This window comes from Atractosteus spatula, chromosome 3, assembly GCF_055471065.1.
Source record: "Atractosteus spatula isolate fAtrSpa1 chromosome 3, fAtrSpa1.hap1, whole genome shotgun sequence".
NCBI lineage: Eukaryota > Metazoa > Chordata > Actinopteri > Semionotiformes > Lepisosteidae > Atractosteus > Atractosteus spatula.
The window spans coordinates 61,977,887-61,995,349 of NC_142708.1; the positions used below are offsets into that span (position 1 = coordinate 61,977,887).

The 17,463-nt window shown below is 40.4% G+C and overlaps 1 protein-coding gene across 2 annotated transcripts in view; it reads right to left on the reverse strand.

Annotated features, from left to right (window-relative positions):
• wdr70 (WD repeat domain 70) overlaps positions 1-17,463 on the reverse strand; it is a 111,572-nt gene that overhangs the window by 75,346 nt on the left and 18,763 nt on the right. For both annotated transcript variants that reach the window (XM_088910665.1, XM_088910666.1), the window contains exons 8-9: positions 14,606-14,759; positions 9,959-10,035 (exon numbers count right to left, since the gene is read on the reverse strand). In XM_088910665.1, the coding sequence (XP_088766791.1) occupies positions 9,959-10,035; positions 14,606-14,759 (231 nt within the window). The remainder of the gene's footprint in view (positions 1-9,958; positions 10,036-14,605; positions 14,760-17,463) is intronic.

Here is a 17,463-nt window from a genome sequence, read left to right on the forward strand (position 1 = left end):
GTGTGGAGTTCGTATGCTCCTCCTATATTGGCGAGGGTTTCCTCCAGATGCTCAAGTTTTCTCCCACAGTACAAAGACATACTGGTGGATTAATTGGCTTCTAGGAAAAACTGACCATGGTGCTGGTGTTAATGTGTGCGCCCTGGGACTGGTGTCCCTTCCAGGGTGTAACCTGCCTTGTGCCGTTGCTTGCCAGGATGGGCTCCTGCTCCTCCGTGGCCTTGAATTGGATGAAACAGTTAGGATAGAAGGACATAAACTACGATAATGATGAAGAATTGGAATAAAGGGGAGATACTCTTACACACTATGAATTAACCACTTTGGAATCTTACATCTCACAAAACAAGTATCCAACAGGACCGACAGGAGGCAACAATGTTAACTGGTGAAAAAATGCCCATCAGGACTGACATCCCCTCCACATCTGGAAGGAAACTATTTTGCTCTTATACCAAAGTCCTGAGAGTGACCATTTACTACCCAACAGTTTCAGGAAGACCCCATGCTAAAACAAAAAATAAAGTCACACAGTCCTTTGTTTTGTTTTTTTGACACTGCCAAATAAATACAGCCATAAGTGGAAACAAAACAGGCCCCCTTTCAACATACAAGCTGTGGCACAGGGAACAAAGTGCTAAACAGCGCTCTAGGAGAAACACAAGGCTGTGTTGTCAGCAGCCCTCCTCCTTCAACAAGGCCATCTAGAAAGCCTAATGCTCAGTTTCACTGGAGTAATTAAGGAAAAGAATCGCAATATACCCAAGGAGGAGGGCAGTGAGGCTCTGGTGCTGTACCGACTTCCACCTACCAGCCTTATAATGTATTCCTAAACCTTGTAACCACAGAAATCAACTGTTGTCCCGCCCGGCAATAAGACATGCACCTGCCATCAACTAAAAACCGTCTCAAAGAAGAGTAACTTCCCCTCCTGTGCCTCTGGGTGTGTTGAGACTCTTATTTTCTTGTTCACTAAATACTGCTGTAAGTCAAACTGCCTGGCGAGGTAGACTGCTTGGGATACTTATTGGAGTCTAAGAGGCTGCAGATATTTGTTCAGCATAAGTCATTGTAATTGTAAGTAATAGTCCCTGCTATCAATTTGTCTGAGCGACACTTTTTTTCTAAAGCAACTTACATCTGTACCATTTACATAGCTGGATATTTTTACTGGAGCAACGTGAGTGCAGCACCTTCCAGTCAGGAGCCCTAATCATTGCTGCTACAAGGAATAAAAAAAACTTCAAAATTATGTCTTGCAATGGAAAAAAAAATGGTAGCACACCGATTAGTATAAGGTAGAACAATTGATGGTTGCTACTACAGGTCAATTTTGCGAGCAACAGTTGCTGAAGAGTCAGTGTGGTCCCCCATCACACTACCACGGAGGCGACATTCATGCCTGAGGAACACATCCCAGACAAGCTGTTCTTCAAGGTCAAGTCCTCTGAGTGGGGGTTACCATTGGAGTTAAACTATACACTCACGATATTGCCCACTGTACTTGCTATACTATGCACTCTTGAAGGCAAACAAAAACAACTAAAGAATTACCACAGTTCTATTCAAAACAATAACAAACCTTCTGATATAAGCGTTAGCCCTCCATGGGCTCTTCTTTCCTTTTTTCTTTAATGGGATTTACACAAACGGAGAACAGTTCTGAAACTATAAAACAATGCACCTCATAAAGCTGCTGCAGGTGGAAAGACGTCAAGGACACTATACTAAGCCTGTCAGCACAAACATCCATGGAACCAACTGGTTTTGCTATTAGCACAAATATATTTAAAAAAAACTAAAAAATAGTGTAGATATAAAATAATACCTCGTGTTTGACTTCTTTCGCTGGGAAATTATACATTTGCTACAAATGCTCACCTTGTACACAATTGGCTGTAAAAAGTGGGGGCATATTATGTTTTATGGACCACAGGGACTCTTACAATAAAAAACAGTGCTGTGGGTCTGGGATTTGGCAATGCGTGTCCAAACAAAGCAGCAGACACTTTTCCTGCACTGTTGCTAAAACCTGTCAAAGCTTAATGATTGTTCCTCACTGACAGATTTTATAGTGTCAGACAGAGTAGTCTCAGAGTAGAATAAGTAAAATGTAAGGGCAGTGAGTACATCTTCCACACACTTGATCTTTATCCAGGTACAAATTAAATGGTAGAAAGCCATACCAAATGAGTTTACACACTGCAACAAACCCCACCAAAGGGCTACAGGACCGTGTGTGGCGTCATTTAAGAAGCACAGCCCACGTGATGCTGAGACCACTGTTCCACAAACGTTAATCTCACGCCTGAACACAGCACCTGTGCAGAACTGTCAATTTGGGCTCAAGAGTCATCAGGACGATTACTGGACCAGAGGGATGCGGGGTTTACAGTGCTGCGTTCTAGCAGCTGTGAGAAGTGAACGGGATGCGGAGATGGCCGTTCACAATTTCGTGCACCAAGAGCTCCCCAAGAGGCTAAACAAAGAAAGGTGCTTGCCTGGAGCAAAGGTTTTAGCAGAGGCAACATCATAGGCAGACTATGTCGAGAAATCACCAAGATGGAGCACTATTGGCTAAGCACCGCTGGTGTTGTCTTGTCCAGGGTACACGTCTTTAAACAGAATAGTGACCCCTATCACTAGCTGGGCTCCTACGAACTTGTAGTGGTGCCAATGGCAGGCCCGTTCCTCCTCCAGTCAATGCGAACTGTAAAGTAACAATGGAAAGTATTTCCCTTATTTCCTGTAACACTATTGTACCATCTTCCCTGTTGGTAATGTTTGTATTCCTTGTTGTATTGGACTGTGCAATGAAACAAATTTCCTCCCAGAGGATAATAAAGCTTGAACTGAGTTGAACTCTCCTCTGTGCCTACGTGTCTAAAAGCCAGCTGCAGTGACAGTGGGCATGTCCTCATTTTCACCTTGCATGAGCAGGGCCTGAGGTGCACAGACAAGATCACTAATAACGGCAGATTTTAATCTAAATATATAGACCAGAATAACTACCGAGGATTTCAAAGATGAAAAAAACAATGTTCATACCTAGATCTCAGTAGAAGGTGAAAGTTGAGCATTGTGATCTAGTTTAAATGCAATTCAGATCAGGATCTACATTTTTAGGCAATATTGAATAAAAAAATCAGCCCTTAATCCAAATAGCTATAGGAAAAATGGAGATAATCTGAATCCATAAGAACATCGAAGAGCTTTAAGCATGTATTTTGCCACATTCCAGGGAAAGGAGCAAAATATAATTCTCTCTCTGGTCAAAATCAGTTTAAAAACAGCTTGCACTACTCTACATGTAAACCCAGCCGAAATAAAAAGAAAGGAAATGAGAAGCAAAAGACACTTCTGGCTTGGTGTTTTTGCCTTTAAAGTCTGCTGTTGCTATGGGAGACCAAATAAATGTTGCTTTTCAATCTCACTCAAAGTTACATAAAAATATATAACACTAGAAAAGTATGACAAAGAAACAACTGAATAAATACCTAAATGAACAAACAGGACTGAATGGATTTGCTAGCTGGAAATCTAAATGGGGATGTTGAATGCAGTGCTTCCAACTGTTGGCGCTATTCTTCACTTTTCAAAACAATGACTTAATAAAGGACTTTTTTAAATAATCTTTTTTCTTCAGTACAGGCTTGCCTTTGGCCCACAATTCAGTGTTTCAGTGAGGCGCTTTAAATATGTGGCCAAGTAAGTCCAGAGACAGAGTAAAAAAACACTTTTTACTCAAACCAAATCATAGATATAGGATTAGATGACCTATTTTAAATCTCATCGGAGCCCAAGGCCATTTGTTGTTTAAATAAATGGACTATACTAAAAATGTAAAGCGCAGCTTGTAACCGACTGGCACAGATGAGGGGGGAGGAATTTCTAAGGATTCTCGGTAGCAGATGTAAATCTGTGCCCTCCTTTCGTGTCTCAAGGGCTATACATGCCACCTGTTGGTCACATGAGGTATAGCATGGAAATTCATTCTTCAAGTTCAGGGTACCATTTATTTACTGGTACAATTCAGGGTAGAAATAGATTAAAAAAAGAAGAGAAAGGTTTTTTCATGGTTTTAGTTAGCTGTAAAAAACTATTAAAATATTGAATGCAAGTGCTCTGCTCCTTTTTAGATCTCCATCTGAAGAAGTTTCCAGCATACTCTGTAATTTATAAAAGCTTGAGTGATTTTTCTCCAGCTAATTTAAAGGATTAGTTTGGAAGCTAAAAGGAGAAAAAAAACATTTAACCTACCATACCACCAAGTACAATAATTACAAATTAGTCTTGCAGAAATAACACCACACTATGCATCTGAATCCAGCTTATTACAGGTCTGCAGTAATGAAAATTAGGTAATGAAAATGACATTCTCTCTGGCCATATTCTTTTAAAAAATATCCTTTGAAGTTATATTAATCCCTCCTCAGAACAGAAGCACTTTCCCATGTCCTGATATCACAAATTGCCTTCTGGAGTGGGCAATCCAATATCAGCTTCTTCTGAAGTTAAAACTTCAAAACATTTTGAAGATTTATAAAGAAAAAATGTTGGTTGGGTCAATACTGAAACAGTACAGAGTCTCAGTTATACACTTTGGCAACCCAGGCTTTTATTTAGATATTTTATACAAGAGTAGATGTAAATTGACGTTTCAACTCTACATTCTCCTACTGCACCTGTAATCTACACAGCAAACAACAGAAAAACCCTTTGTTCTACAAAACAGGTTTCATTGCAAACCTCACCAATGATTCTCTTCCATGACTTCAAACCATTGAGGCAACCAAAAGAAAAAAGATGAAACCTATGGTTCATGTGTCCTTGTGGACAAACCGCCGTTTTTCCATACCGAAGGAAACACAGGACAGTTCATCCGCAGGGACAGTCCGATTCTTGGTCTCCAGAAAAAGCAAACAAAACGACACCCACTTTGAAATCCCTGCAGCTGGGGAAAGTGCTCTGGAGGTGTGATTATCCAGGGGCTTGACAATTTCCCTTTCACTTCTCCTAACATCCTTCCCTCTGCTGCAACTGGAACATTCCTGACGTTTTCCCAGAGTCCAGTAATTGGATTCGTCATTCTCCCCTGTTACGCCCACAAAACCGCGTCTCGGAGTCTACGGTTTCAAATCACAGGTTTAGATTCCACTTTCCTATCTGGCGGTGGGGAAACCACAGGACACGGCACGGGGAGGGGAGCCTCTCTCGCCAAAAGGCACGCAAGCAAGAGGGCGACACCAGGATTTTCCTCTTCTGGTCCGACGTACAGAGCTGCTTGCCTGAGCACTACAGCGGCTTCAAAAACACACAGATGCGTAGAAACCACCATGCCCCGTGGAAGAACCCAACACTGCGTACTGGCCACCATAACAGAGCGAAAAGAACCACCGGGAGGAAATGACATCCATTTGTCCATTTGATAAGTAACCTGCAAGGGCACGAAAATGAAAAACACATTCCTGCTTATTGTTTCAGTGATTATCGGGGGAGTTCAGGAAAAGGCTCCCTGTCTCATCTCTCAAAGTAAAAGCAATACCCACCTGCCAGATGAATGTTCCTCTGATCAAACAGTGAAAAGTAATAATTAAAAATCCCATACTTTGTAAAAAAAAAAAGGGAAGGAAGAAATACACATAAATAAATATGTACAAGCAAAAACACAATAAGGAACAAAACGTTTACCAGCTAATATGTTCTTTATTACCAATTGCATGCTTTTTTAAATTGAATTTCTAAGTGTCTGCTCAGAACATGTAACCACAGCAATGGCAAACATTCTATCCAACCATCTGCACCATGTAAATAAGCCTCTTTGTAAAATGGGATGCACGCATATTATACACATTAGAGCTTCACATTTAAGCAGAGCAGTATCCAGTAGTCAATAACAGAAATCTGCAAAGGAAAAGTGTGAAAGGCATGTAACAGGCCATGGTCGTCAACCTGACATGAATCCTGTGAGAATGCTGTAAGCAATTCCAAAGGCAGCTGTGATAGCACGAAACAAGCCAATAAGGAATAAACTCAATTCACTACTAAATGACACTGGGATAGAAATTTGATGTATGAGCAAATCAGTATGAATACTAAAATTAAAATAGCAGACTGGTCACATCCATACATACGAGATACACACATACTGCATAAAGTGGGTATATAATGCTTTCAGTTGGTTGCTATACTTACATTGTATTCCCATACTATTCTAATTTAATCTACAAATGTGCTTATGACCACAACTACATTGTTGATTTCTCATAGATAATGAGACAATACAGACAAATTAGTATAAAATGCATACTTTTTTTTAGATTTAGAAAAACATGATCAGATTAAACTGGTAAAGACCATACACAAGAATAAAAAAATGAATGCATCTGCCAAACCGATTTTGCATTTAGAAATGTTTTAGAAAAGTCTTTGGCAGCGATTACTGAGGGAGAACATGAGTGCTATGCTGTCCCCCAACTTGAGCACTCGAGCTATGAATGCAGAGCTGGACAGGGACATGTGTACATGGGCTGTAGGTGTGCACACATGTAGCACATGTTGTGTCTGGCACGGACAGGCCCGTTACGGCAGAGAGCACAGAACAGAGCACTGAGAGTAAACCTCCCATAAAAAAATCCTACTCCTGCCATGAAAATATCCATGCCTTTATTGAAATGACCTTGAGGAAATGAAACATGTCCCATTGATACTGCCATTCAAGGGAAGTGAGAAATATCAATGGATACAGTTTCTACAACAAACAGTTACAGACAGCAATAACTCTGGCTTTTATTTTCTACAAACTCTCAATGCTTCTGCACTGGAAATTAATTAAGTGCATCTGCATTAAATACAATTCAAATTCCTCTTAAAACATCATCTTTAAAATACTGTGCTCATGTACAGTATTTCATCATGCACTCTTAAAATATCTATTAAGGCACCCAAAATATTAATTGACTTTTCTTTTTTTAAGCACTTTTTAGCACATTGAGCACTTTTTAAAATAACTGTTATGCTCTCAAAAAGATTTGCGAACACCCTGGCTGGGTGTTTTGGATTTATTTTGTCCCACCCCTATATTTTTCTCAAATTTAAAAGTTGGCCTTGTCACAAACCCAGTTCGGCCCACAAAGGTCTGGCAGGACTGAAAGCCAGGCGCTATAGCAGCAGTGTTTCACCCAGTTCGTTCTCCTTTAATTGTACTAGAACATGATGAGAGCTTCTAACATGGGAGAAACTGTTGTCAGTTTGCACCTTCTGAATAACACTCAACTAACTGTGATTACTGATTAGAACACAATCCCTAACCAGTTTCACAGAAGCCTAAACATACTCCACATTAAATTCTTCGGATGGCTTTCCTACACTGTCTTCTCCCAAGTTAGTCAAGTCTGAGCTGACGCACAGATTAATTCCAGCAAACGTGAGAAATCTTTTCCACTCTATTTCTTAAACTAGAGACAAAAATTCGGTTCTTGATGACAAATAAATATGACAATTCTTGATAAATGTACATTTATCACACACACACGAAAAGTGAAGATTGCCTAAGCCAGCTGAAACAGGTTGTCATTCACAGTAAAGTTGTTTCAGCAGCTGCTGTAATTGGGGAGATCATTTTGAAAAGCTTTCAGTACCACACACAACAGTGTCAGATTGGTGGCACAGAAGAAAAACAGTGCCCATCAAAATGCTATTTCCTGTCACCGCTGTTGATTTTTAGCAAAATGCCTTACCTTCTTTATTCATGTTATACACATATTCTCATAAACACCAACTGGAAAAATATTCAGTTTTTTTTTAAATCAGCCATAAAAAGTAGCAATGAAAAACCTCTGAACATTTCAGCTTAATTGCTGTAAATGCAGAGGTGGTTTATTCTAGGAATTTAATGGTTTATCAGAAAAAAACATACTGCAAGCAAATGATCAATTACAAGGACACAGGCAAATGTTACTGTCAATCTGAGCTGTCAAGAGAAAACTACTGTCTCAAGCTTTACTGCTTGTGCCAACTCCTTGACAGCAAATCCTTCAGCCAGCCTTAACTCCACAATATCCCAAGCACTAGCTATTCTTGTTTCTCCTGACCTCAACATTGACTCTGCCTTCTTGCTTGTTACAGTGTCTGAATAGTTTTTTCGCCTTTATTCCTGCTCCTCATGAGCAAGAGCTTTCATTGGCTACCAAAACCATTTTTCTCTGTTCTCCACCTTAAAGCAAAATTACATTTCAATCCCCAAAGTGAACAATCAAGATGCAAACATCCATGCACAATAGCCACATAAAACCGACTTTGTAAGGAATAATTAAGTTAATTTAATATTAAATTAAAAACTTTAATGCCAGTTCCAGTCTGCTTTTCCTGTCATGGTTTGAACATTGTGTACTCTGATAAAATAAATATGCAAGTGTGTTGGTTACTAGAAATCTGAACAAGTACGCACTGCTGCGTACAGATATTAGTGTTCAGCTCCCTTTGTAATATGGCCTGCAGCGTGAGTAACCCATGTGTTACTCCCAGTGTCATATAGTGGAATATAACACTGAGCTGAGGCTCACTCACTGGTGCCGCGAGGAGGTAGGGCTCAAGACCACAGTGTGCAGAGAGTCACTCACTCAGTGGCAGCATGATGTTATGCTAACAACCAACTTTGTCATGGTAATATTGAGCGTTCACAGCCCTTAGAAAACGTCTGAGAAAAGGAAAATTGACAGACATTTTCAAATCCTCACAAAGGAAGGGCAAGAACCTTAGAGTTTTTATGATATCCTCTTTCCTTACACTCAATCCTTTTACATGTTCCAAAATTCTGGTTCACCGTACGAACGACTCAAGTATTGGGCTTTTGGAACATAACCCGCTAGTAAGTTGAGAACCAAGTGCATTCTAAAAGCACTGACTGATGCCATCATGAGGACCTTCCACCTATATGTTCTACAAATACTTCAAAGCAGGATTATTTAGGATTAGACCACCAAGACTGTTTAAACCATTGACTGATTGCATTTGCATATCTTAATAAAGTCATGAGAGAAGAAGTCTTTGGATGTTGACCACAGGAGGTTAGAAAATAAAATATCAAGTGCTGCTTAACTGTGTGGAAATCTTACATGGTCCTTCCTTTCATGCGCAAAACTCAAAAGCATTTTTTCTTGGTGAATGTGCAGGGATCCTCTAGGCAGCCTCTCACTGTGAATTAAGATAATACGTCGATAAAACCCTTCCTCTGGGACAACATGCCTTATGAATCACTATGGGAATCTGCTATGAATCACAAGTGACTGAGAAACACACGGAATTTCTCCTGTATCATCGCCAAGAGAAAGTTGGTGAACCAGAGTGGAGAGACTCTGTTAACCGACGACTGCGGCTTTCCTTTGGGGTGACTCAGCAAATTAAAGAATTATGAAAACCAAACATATGGTCACATATACAGACACTAATCTTATGATGAGAATATTTTCCAAAAGAAAATGTCTGCTTGAATTTGAGCATTAGAAAGCCTTTCATTTGAAACTTTCTGATTTTGAGAAAGCAGTGACTCAGAGAGCCGAGAAGTGTCTGTACTTTCACTTAGCCAGAGAGGAAAAGGGGAGAGAAACACTAAGACCACTGAAAGAAAGGTAAACGAAAAGGTAGGAGAGAACAGCAGCAGAGTAAGATTGAGATAACAGCACTGTGCAGGATGTTTGAAAACAAAACCTATCTTTTACACCAAGTCATCTTTGCAACAGGACTGTTGGCCAACAACTCAATTCGTTGGCTTTGCTTTTGTTTAGAACATGCTCTGTAAGGTGCATTTTCAGAAAAGGGTCCTGGGACCTACTGGGCTTCCAGGACACACAGAGGATAAAAACTGAAGTCCTTCCTGTGGCCCCACATGCCCTAACCAGTTTCATAGAGGACTGATGTCCATCACGTACTCTCCAAGAACTGAACCCAGGCCACTCACCCATCATTCGAGCACGTCAGAAACTCTTCTTTGACCTTGGGGTGCCAGCATCCACCATTGAGCATGGCTGTGTGTCCCTAAAAAACAGTTACACAGGGTAAGCTTAGTCTAAAATCTGTTATGCCGTTTTCATTGTGCTACATATGAAGCAAAGTGAACAATCAAGATGCAGTTCTTCCTGAACTGAGCCATTTAGAAATAATGCAATTTAAAAAAAAAATTTGTAGCATCTTCAATTTTAAGCTAAATTTTATGTTTAATATTAATTTGTTAGCACAGATTGTCTTATGTGACACTTAGTACAAAGCACTTTGAAATGGCATTGTCCATTAAAAATAAAATTGACCACAGTCAATTTTTAATGGTATATTTTTTAATTATTCCAATAAACCACCTTTTAATTTATACATTTCAAACAACCAGAGATGTTTGCAATCAATTAGCATTCAGTGTGAAAGTCCCCAAGCCCCATTAATGGTTATCTTATCCTTAATTTAAGAGTTGCACACGACCCTGGAGATATTTGCACAATTTGGGTTTGCGTTGTTTGCTTCATTTCAGCACCAGGTAGCAAGTGTCTCTTGAAGCAGCCAAACAAAGTGTTCGTGGGGCAGGAGAAAAACTCGCACGCTCGCAGCTTTTTAATTGCTGCTGCTCAACCACGGACCATAACTTGGAGGAATGGGTCATGAGATCATCAATTGGGCTTCAAGTGCTTCCCTCTGTTAAAACAGCAGGGAAAAAATTAGCCATAACAAATAACAACTTCAAAGGCAGCTCCCCGGCGAGCCGCTCAACGGTCACAGCCTGCTGGTTGGGTACTCCGGAGAAGAATCCAATTCCAGGGATTTGGCTTTCAGCAGCACTGCTGCATGCCGACGGGCCTGAAGCTTTGTGGAGTCCACTTCCCATCTGGGTACCACTGCAGCTTCAGCCTCCCTTGCTGAACTGTTCCTGGGCAAAACTCTCCCTTCTTCATAAGCCTGCTTGCCTGACTGTCCACAAGAGCTTAGTGCTCTGGCTAAGGGTCAAACCAACTGTCCATGCAGCTGTAGCTCTTTCCTAGCCAGATCAGCGAGAATACAGGGGATGGGATACTACAGTGTTGCCTAACGTCTTGCTGAGAGAAAACCCAAGGCTTCAGCAGCCCTTGGGATAATAGCCTAGAAAATTACATTGTCATCTACTTGTCTGCTATTTGAACCCAGGTACATGGAGTCCAGGCAGCATGACACCTGCCTGGCTTTTTCAGGTGTCTGCTAAGCCCAACGCACCAGGAGCCCTGAACTGGAAGTGTTCTCCCTGTTACTTATGGGTAGTCTGTGAAGTTATACAAGCTAATTCAGCATTACCACTCCAATCACTGCTACAGGTAAGTCAGTCACAGATATTGTGGGGTTCAAAGTATGAAAAAAACAGACAGTTCTGACAGCTTGCATTTGGTAGAAGAGCTCTAGCATTAAAAAGGAAAGTAACAGTGATTTAAAATAAAAATTCTGCTTAAGGGCATGGAGACTAAGCTATGGTATAAAATAAAAATGACCACGTCTGTAACAGACATCTAAAATTTCAGTTATAGTGCAGGAGAAAAAATAGCTAATGACTCCATGAAGCTATAACTGACATAAAATAAAAAAAAAACTGAATGCCACATTTCAGAAAGCTCAATTATTAAAATATTTTTTTCTTATTATTTATCATTCTCAAGCAAGGTCCTTTGGTAAACAGTGTGACTGCCCAATAAAAACAAGATGAGGTAAAAAATAGCATCATGACCCGCAGCATTTATTTGGGTTACCTTTCTGTATAATTGCTAGGCTTAATTAAACTAACTTTCCTGCAAATTGATGTAATTCAGCTGCAAACTGTGTCTTGGACCATTGATCTCAAGCTTCTAATAAAAACACGAGAGAACTCTGAAGCATGTTCTCCACCATCCCAAAGTTAGAGTTATCAATTTGTTTATTCATATAATTGAGCTAACCAAGCTAGTTTTTTTCTGAACAACCAGTTTAGATTTTAGTCCCAACGCCAACTTCAACGATACCACAGAAAACCATGAACAAAGAATGTCTGATTGAATAAAAAAGGGCATGAACAGATGCTGAATCATTGACATTTCTTTACATCATGTGTTTCTGTAACACAGAACAAACTGCTAAGCCATTGTGTTTACTGAAGCTCTGTATCGGTTTTGACAAAATAATGACTGTCAAAGTTCAGTTTTGCTTACATTACCAGCATTTCCTTAACATGGACACATCTGTTTCTCAACAAAGGTTTTCTTTATCAGTTCTATTTTAAGCAGCATCAATTACATGCAGTTGCATAATGCATTTTTAATTTTAAATTGATCTCATTAAAAACAATTTAAATGAATTCAAAGTTCTTTCCCAGTGCTTTATTTGATAAATCATCATAATAATTCCTTGCATCTAGCAGTTTTCAGCCAAAGGGATATCTTTTAACTTTCTTACAGGGAAAGGGGACTCACTTTCCTTCACCACTCAAGTGCACCTGCTGATGTCCAGCAACCAATCTGCACCAGCAGCACCACTGCACAGGTGCAAAAATGGCAAGTTACTTCACTTGAACTAAGGGGTAGCTTTATGTAGACCAGATAGTACAAGCTCTTAGTGTATTTAGTATTTAACCAGGTCACATTGACACTCCTACTCTTACATAGAGTGCCATGGTATTGTTAATGACCAAATAGTCAGAACCTTGTTATAATGTCTTATTACGTTAGATCATTTCTAAGATATTGCAATATAGTATATCCATAAATGAAGAACCCTCAAAGATCCAAATATGTTTTTCATTAGTTTCTGATCATTTATGAATTGTCACTTCATTCAAAAACTTGCAGCTGACCCAAATGTAGAAAAGTGCTGTTTTAGGAAATGAATATTTCTAAGGGGGTTGAATGGGGTTTTGAAAAGACCAGTGACTTATTTTCAGAGGACACCTTTTAAAAGTATCCTGATAGCGGTGAAAGGGGAACAGGATTCCAGTCATCTGTGAGTGCAAGCCACACTCATCTTAAGAATTCAGAAATGTATTCACCCACATGGCCTTCTCATTTTTAAGTTGATTTCCCCCTGAACAAAATCCAACTTCCAACACAAGTATGCAGTGTTCCACTGCTGTGATTTTTCAGACAGACTGGCTGGTAGTTACTGTGTTAGCAGAGCTCCTCTCAACATGCTGTCTTTAGCTTTACATGCAATGGATCATCGGCAACAAACAATAACTGCAGCAGCCTGTTTTGGGTTGTTCGGTCTTGGTGATGGTCTTTCACGTTGTTTTAATTTCGCTTGTCTGAGAGGCAGGAATGTTCTGCAACGTTTCTCAAGCCTGCCAGGGCTTCTCATGAATGTTTTTCTTTTTCTGCTATGAAACTGCACTGTAAAGAGTCAAGGCTGCCGACTCCAAGTGTCTGATCCTTTAGAAATGTAAACCTGTGCCCTTCAGGAGAAATGTTGGAGGATTCCTGAAATGGGCTGTTGCCCATTCCTCTGTACTGCTTTCAATGAATACATGAGGAGGAAAGTTACACTCAGTCCCTCTAGGGTCTGCTTTGCAGTTCTGGATGCTCCCTCAGTTGCAGGATACTGCCTTTTCTGGCCTGGATTTTGTTCCTCTACCTCTGACAAACACCTATCAACACCTGAGCCAGACAGTCTATGCCAACATCAGAGAAGCCCTCTATTCTTTTGCCTTTACTCCAAGACCGTGGGGTGTCCTGGGGAGTATCTTGCAGCGTGATCAATTTCATCATCTGCTGCAAGACCTGTTACATCAGCCTCAGCCTCTATAACGTGGGCCAATAGTGTGTTCCGTATGCTCACATGCCCTTTGTGTGAAGTGATTGACATCCACAGTGCTGCATTCACATAAGCAACTCATTTGGCTGGCTATATTCTGGCCCTGGTGTCAGTTCTGAGTTTAAAGAAAAAGCAAGAGTTGTTTGCTGATCAAACTTTTTTCAAAATGAAATAAATAGTTTTTGAACATCCTAGTAAAGTCACCATAGGTTTGCCAGTATAAAATAACATGGTCTTATGTGCTCTGAATACGTAGTCCATGGCTGACTACAACTGCAGTCACAGGTCAGGGGACTTGCATCAAGCAGCAACACACCCTTTGGTAGCAGCTCTGAAATTACTACTGAAATGACTGGGACCTGGAATGACTGGATTGAGATCTGACAGCCTCCTGCGTGCATGAACAAAGTACAGTGACAACTCTTCTCATTCTTTTAGTTAATGGGGGTAATCCACACGTACACCTGAATCTGGGGGAATTGTGAACCTATATACGAGTTTGTGCATTTCCACACTGTGGTACATTATCAGTGACTTCAAATTGGGGAGAAAAAAAGTTAATTGTCATTGTCCTGTACTTCACCTAAAGCAAATACGTCAGCCCTCTGCATCAGTATGTGCTCAGTGCACAAGGCTAGGTAATGGGATAATTATATGTTTGTTTGTTCTGCATTGTACCCAGTGTTTTTCAAAAGGTGCATTCTTTTGTAAGCACTGCTCATTATACAATGCAGCAAAGCTCCGTTCTGCCTCTGCATAACTTGATGCACAATTTTTAGAAAAAGAGAACAAAAGGTTTTTAGGATCACAGGGAGTTTACCTTGGTATTGGCCATGTCCACGATGTACTGGTCCCCCTTCATGCACTCCAGGACCTGGAAGCCATCTCTATCCAAGACCTTCGCCTGTGCATTCCCGGCTACCACTAGGAGGACATCTCCCGTGATGCTGTACTGCAGCGACCTGATCTGATGACTGAAAAAACAAGGACACAAATCCCCACAGTTAAACCTTAACCGACCATCAAGCGACAATTTCGTTCTAGTAAAGCCCCAGCAGAACTAGCAGTTGTTAGCACCACATGAGCCTTTCCTCTGTTGCAACCGCTGCAGACGTGCGGTTACTGCACTAGTCCAAAAAGTACATCATGGAGGAAGACCACTGTCCTTTGGTCTTCCTCATTGACCATGACATGTGGTCCAAAAGGTACTGAGCAGATCTTTCACTCTACTGAAGAGCACATACACTAATCCCTCTGTATCCCCACAGGACCTTCCACCCTACAGCAGTATGTTTTCATGAGAATAAGCAAAAGCAGAGGACGCAGTAAGATACTGCTATACCCAAACTGTCCAAGAAATTAGAAGGTAAGCTTTACTCAATGTTCATGCAACCACTCATTTTTATTTTCCTGTTTCTACTTGATGAGCTTTTGGCAAAGTTATTTACTGTAGTTAACTTCTCCTACACCAACATGTAATGAAACAGAAATATTCTAATCAAGATCAACTTAAAGCTGATCAACAGTACTACTACCACATTACTTTGACAGTTTCTATTCCACATTTCTAAATCTATAGCTTTGCTCTTTGTTTTTTGCTAGCTAGCTGAGTTGTGTCACTATATTCTACTTGTATACCTTAAGCATGATAAATCAGCCTGTTGAAGAAAAGCATTTTTAAAAAAAAAACCATGAACCATAATGGCTTTACCTAAGCCACAGTGAACTGTTAAAGGGTGATGATAATACAGAAGGGCCACTATATTGTGTTGCAGTGCACTGTAATGTATTGAAGTGCAGTGCTACAGGCCTGTGTTAAGAAATGAGGCGTCTTCACAAACTGGTCTACTGCTTTACGCATCTGTCTGCTCCGCCTTCTTGAATAGCAGGAAAGGACAGCTCTGAGGGGAAAGAAGCCACCGCAATTGTCTTGTATTCGCCACAAGCCTGCAGCACTGACGTGACAAGCAAGCAGACATTGTTTGTACTGTGGCAAAAGCAGTTCGTATTTAAATATCATAAACTTGCCTTTTTTAGCTTAAATTGTAGGTTATGCAATTATGAAACAAGAAATAGACATAACCCTGAAATCGTCTCTGAACCAGCTAAATATGCTTTTCATGGTTCATAGCAAATGAGTAAGAACGTTTAAGCACTCAACTTTCTCACCAATTTTGCTCCAAACATGAGATGCAAAATGTGAAGTTAAGATTGGATAGTTAATGGTTTGTTCTGCTGGTAGCTCATCAGTTCCAAAATCTTGCCCTGCCTTTAACCCAAGAACTCGTGCTCACAGTCCTTCTATGATATTTGTAGTTGAATCAGTAGCCCCTTTTGGATTGTCTGCAGGGATTTCTAGGAAAAACGCTTATTTGAAGAGCTCAATAAAAATCCCTTATAATCACCACAGTATACATCTTTCAAACTGGAAATTAACCTGGCAGCTCCTTGAACTGTTTCTAGAGCACCTAAGCAGAGCATTAGAACACCTGCTTGAGCCACAAGACCTTGGCAAATCTCTGCAGGAGAACAGAAATACCTACAGCCTACTCAAACACAGCAGCATGAAGGTAGAGGAAGAACCGACAACAGACTGAAGGCATCATGCTGTCGTTCCAGTGTCTGCACAGTGCAGTGCTACAGGAGCCCTAGCTTTTCAACAGTGTGATTGGCAGTGATGACTTGTAAGACTGATATCTCCCCTGGACAAAGAGAAATGTGCGTCTGAGCTTGTGTGTTCCAGCATCAGAGCCAGCTCTTCTGTTGACACTGGCCAAGAGAAGAGGAACAGATAAAATGCATGGCATTTCAGGAATTATGCACTTCTGAGTGTTGGATTATGGGATCTGAGCTCATATATAATGAAAGGAATCTGCCACGATTAAAAAACAGTTCTTAAAGAGTAATTTTTCATCCTGACACCAACTTCTCGGAAATTAAGTACTTTGATGTTTTGGCAGAGCTGAGATGGCAAGCAACATTGAAAAATTTCTTTTTGGGATGTGCTGGATTCTCAAGGATGACTGACATCCACCTCATCTACATCTACTTAAAGGGATCTGTTAGGTTTCAACTTTAGAAATATGCTCCATCCCACACCTCATTGGCTAGGTGGAGCTGTGCTAAGGGTTGCTTATAAAAAATTGGAGTTAACCATATACATACGGCTGCAGACATAAGCCGTTCCACCCTCCATTTCCAGGAATGGGGTTGATAATATACTAGGTGTAGTCCTGGTTGTTAAACTGCTTATTTCATAAAATCATCTCTTCCACATTTACAGACACACATCTTAACAAGTGGTAACTAAAACTGTAAGGAAATTAAAAATAAAGGATGTGAATCTTATCTCTTCATCTTTCTAGAGAAAACATGCATTTAGTGAAAGTAATCCTATATTGTATATCTGAAAGGTAAACTGATTCTATGAGTCACAGCATACTTCTGTAAGATTTGAGTCTCAACTGCCTGAAAAGGTGCCCTCTTTGAACACACTTCCTTACACACCTTCTTGTGACTTTTGTTCTTCTGTCAAAATTCTCACTCCATGTGATTAATTTATTTAATATTGATGTGTTTCAATGAAATTACACATGCAGCTCACAGGCTCCCTCCTCAAGGTTTGAGGAGTTAATTATTGTCAAACCAGGCAGGGAGACAACCAACAGACAGCACTAG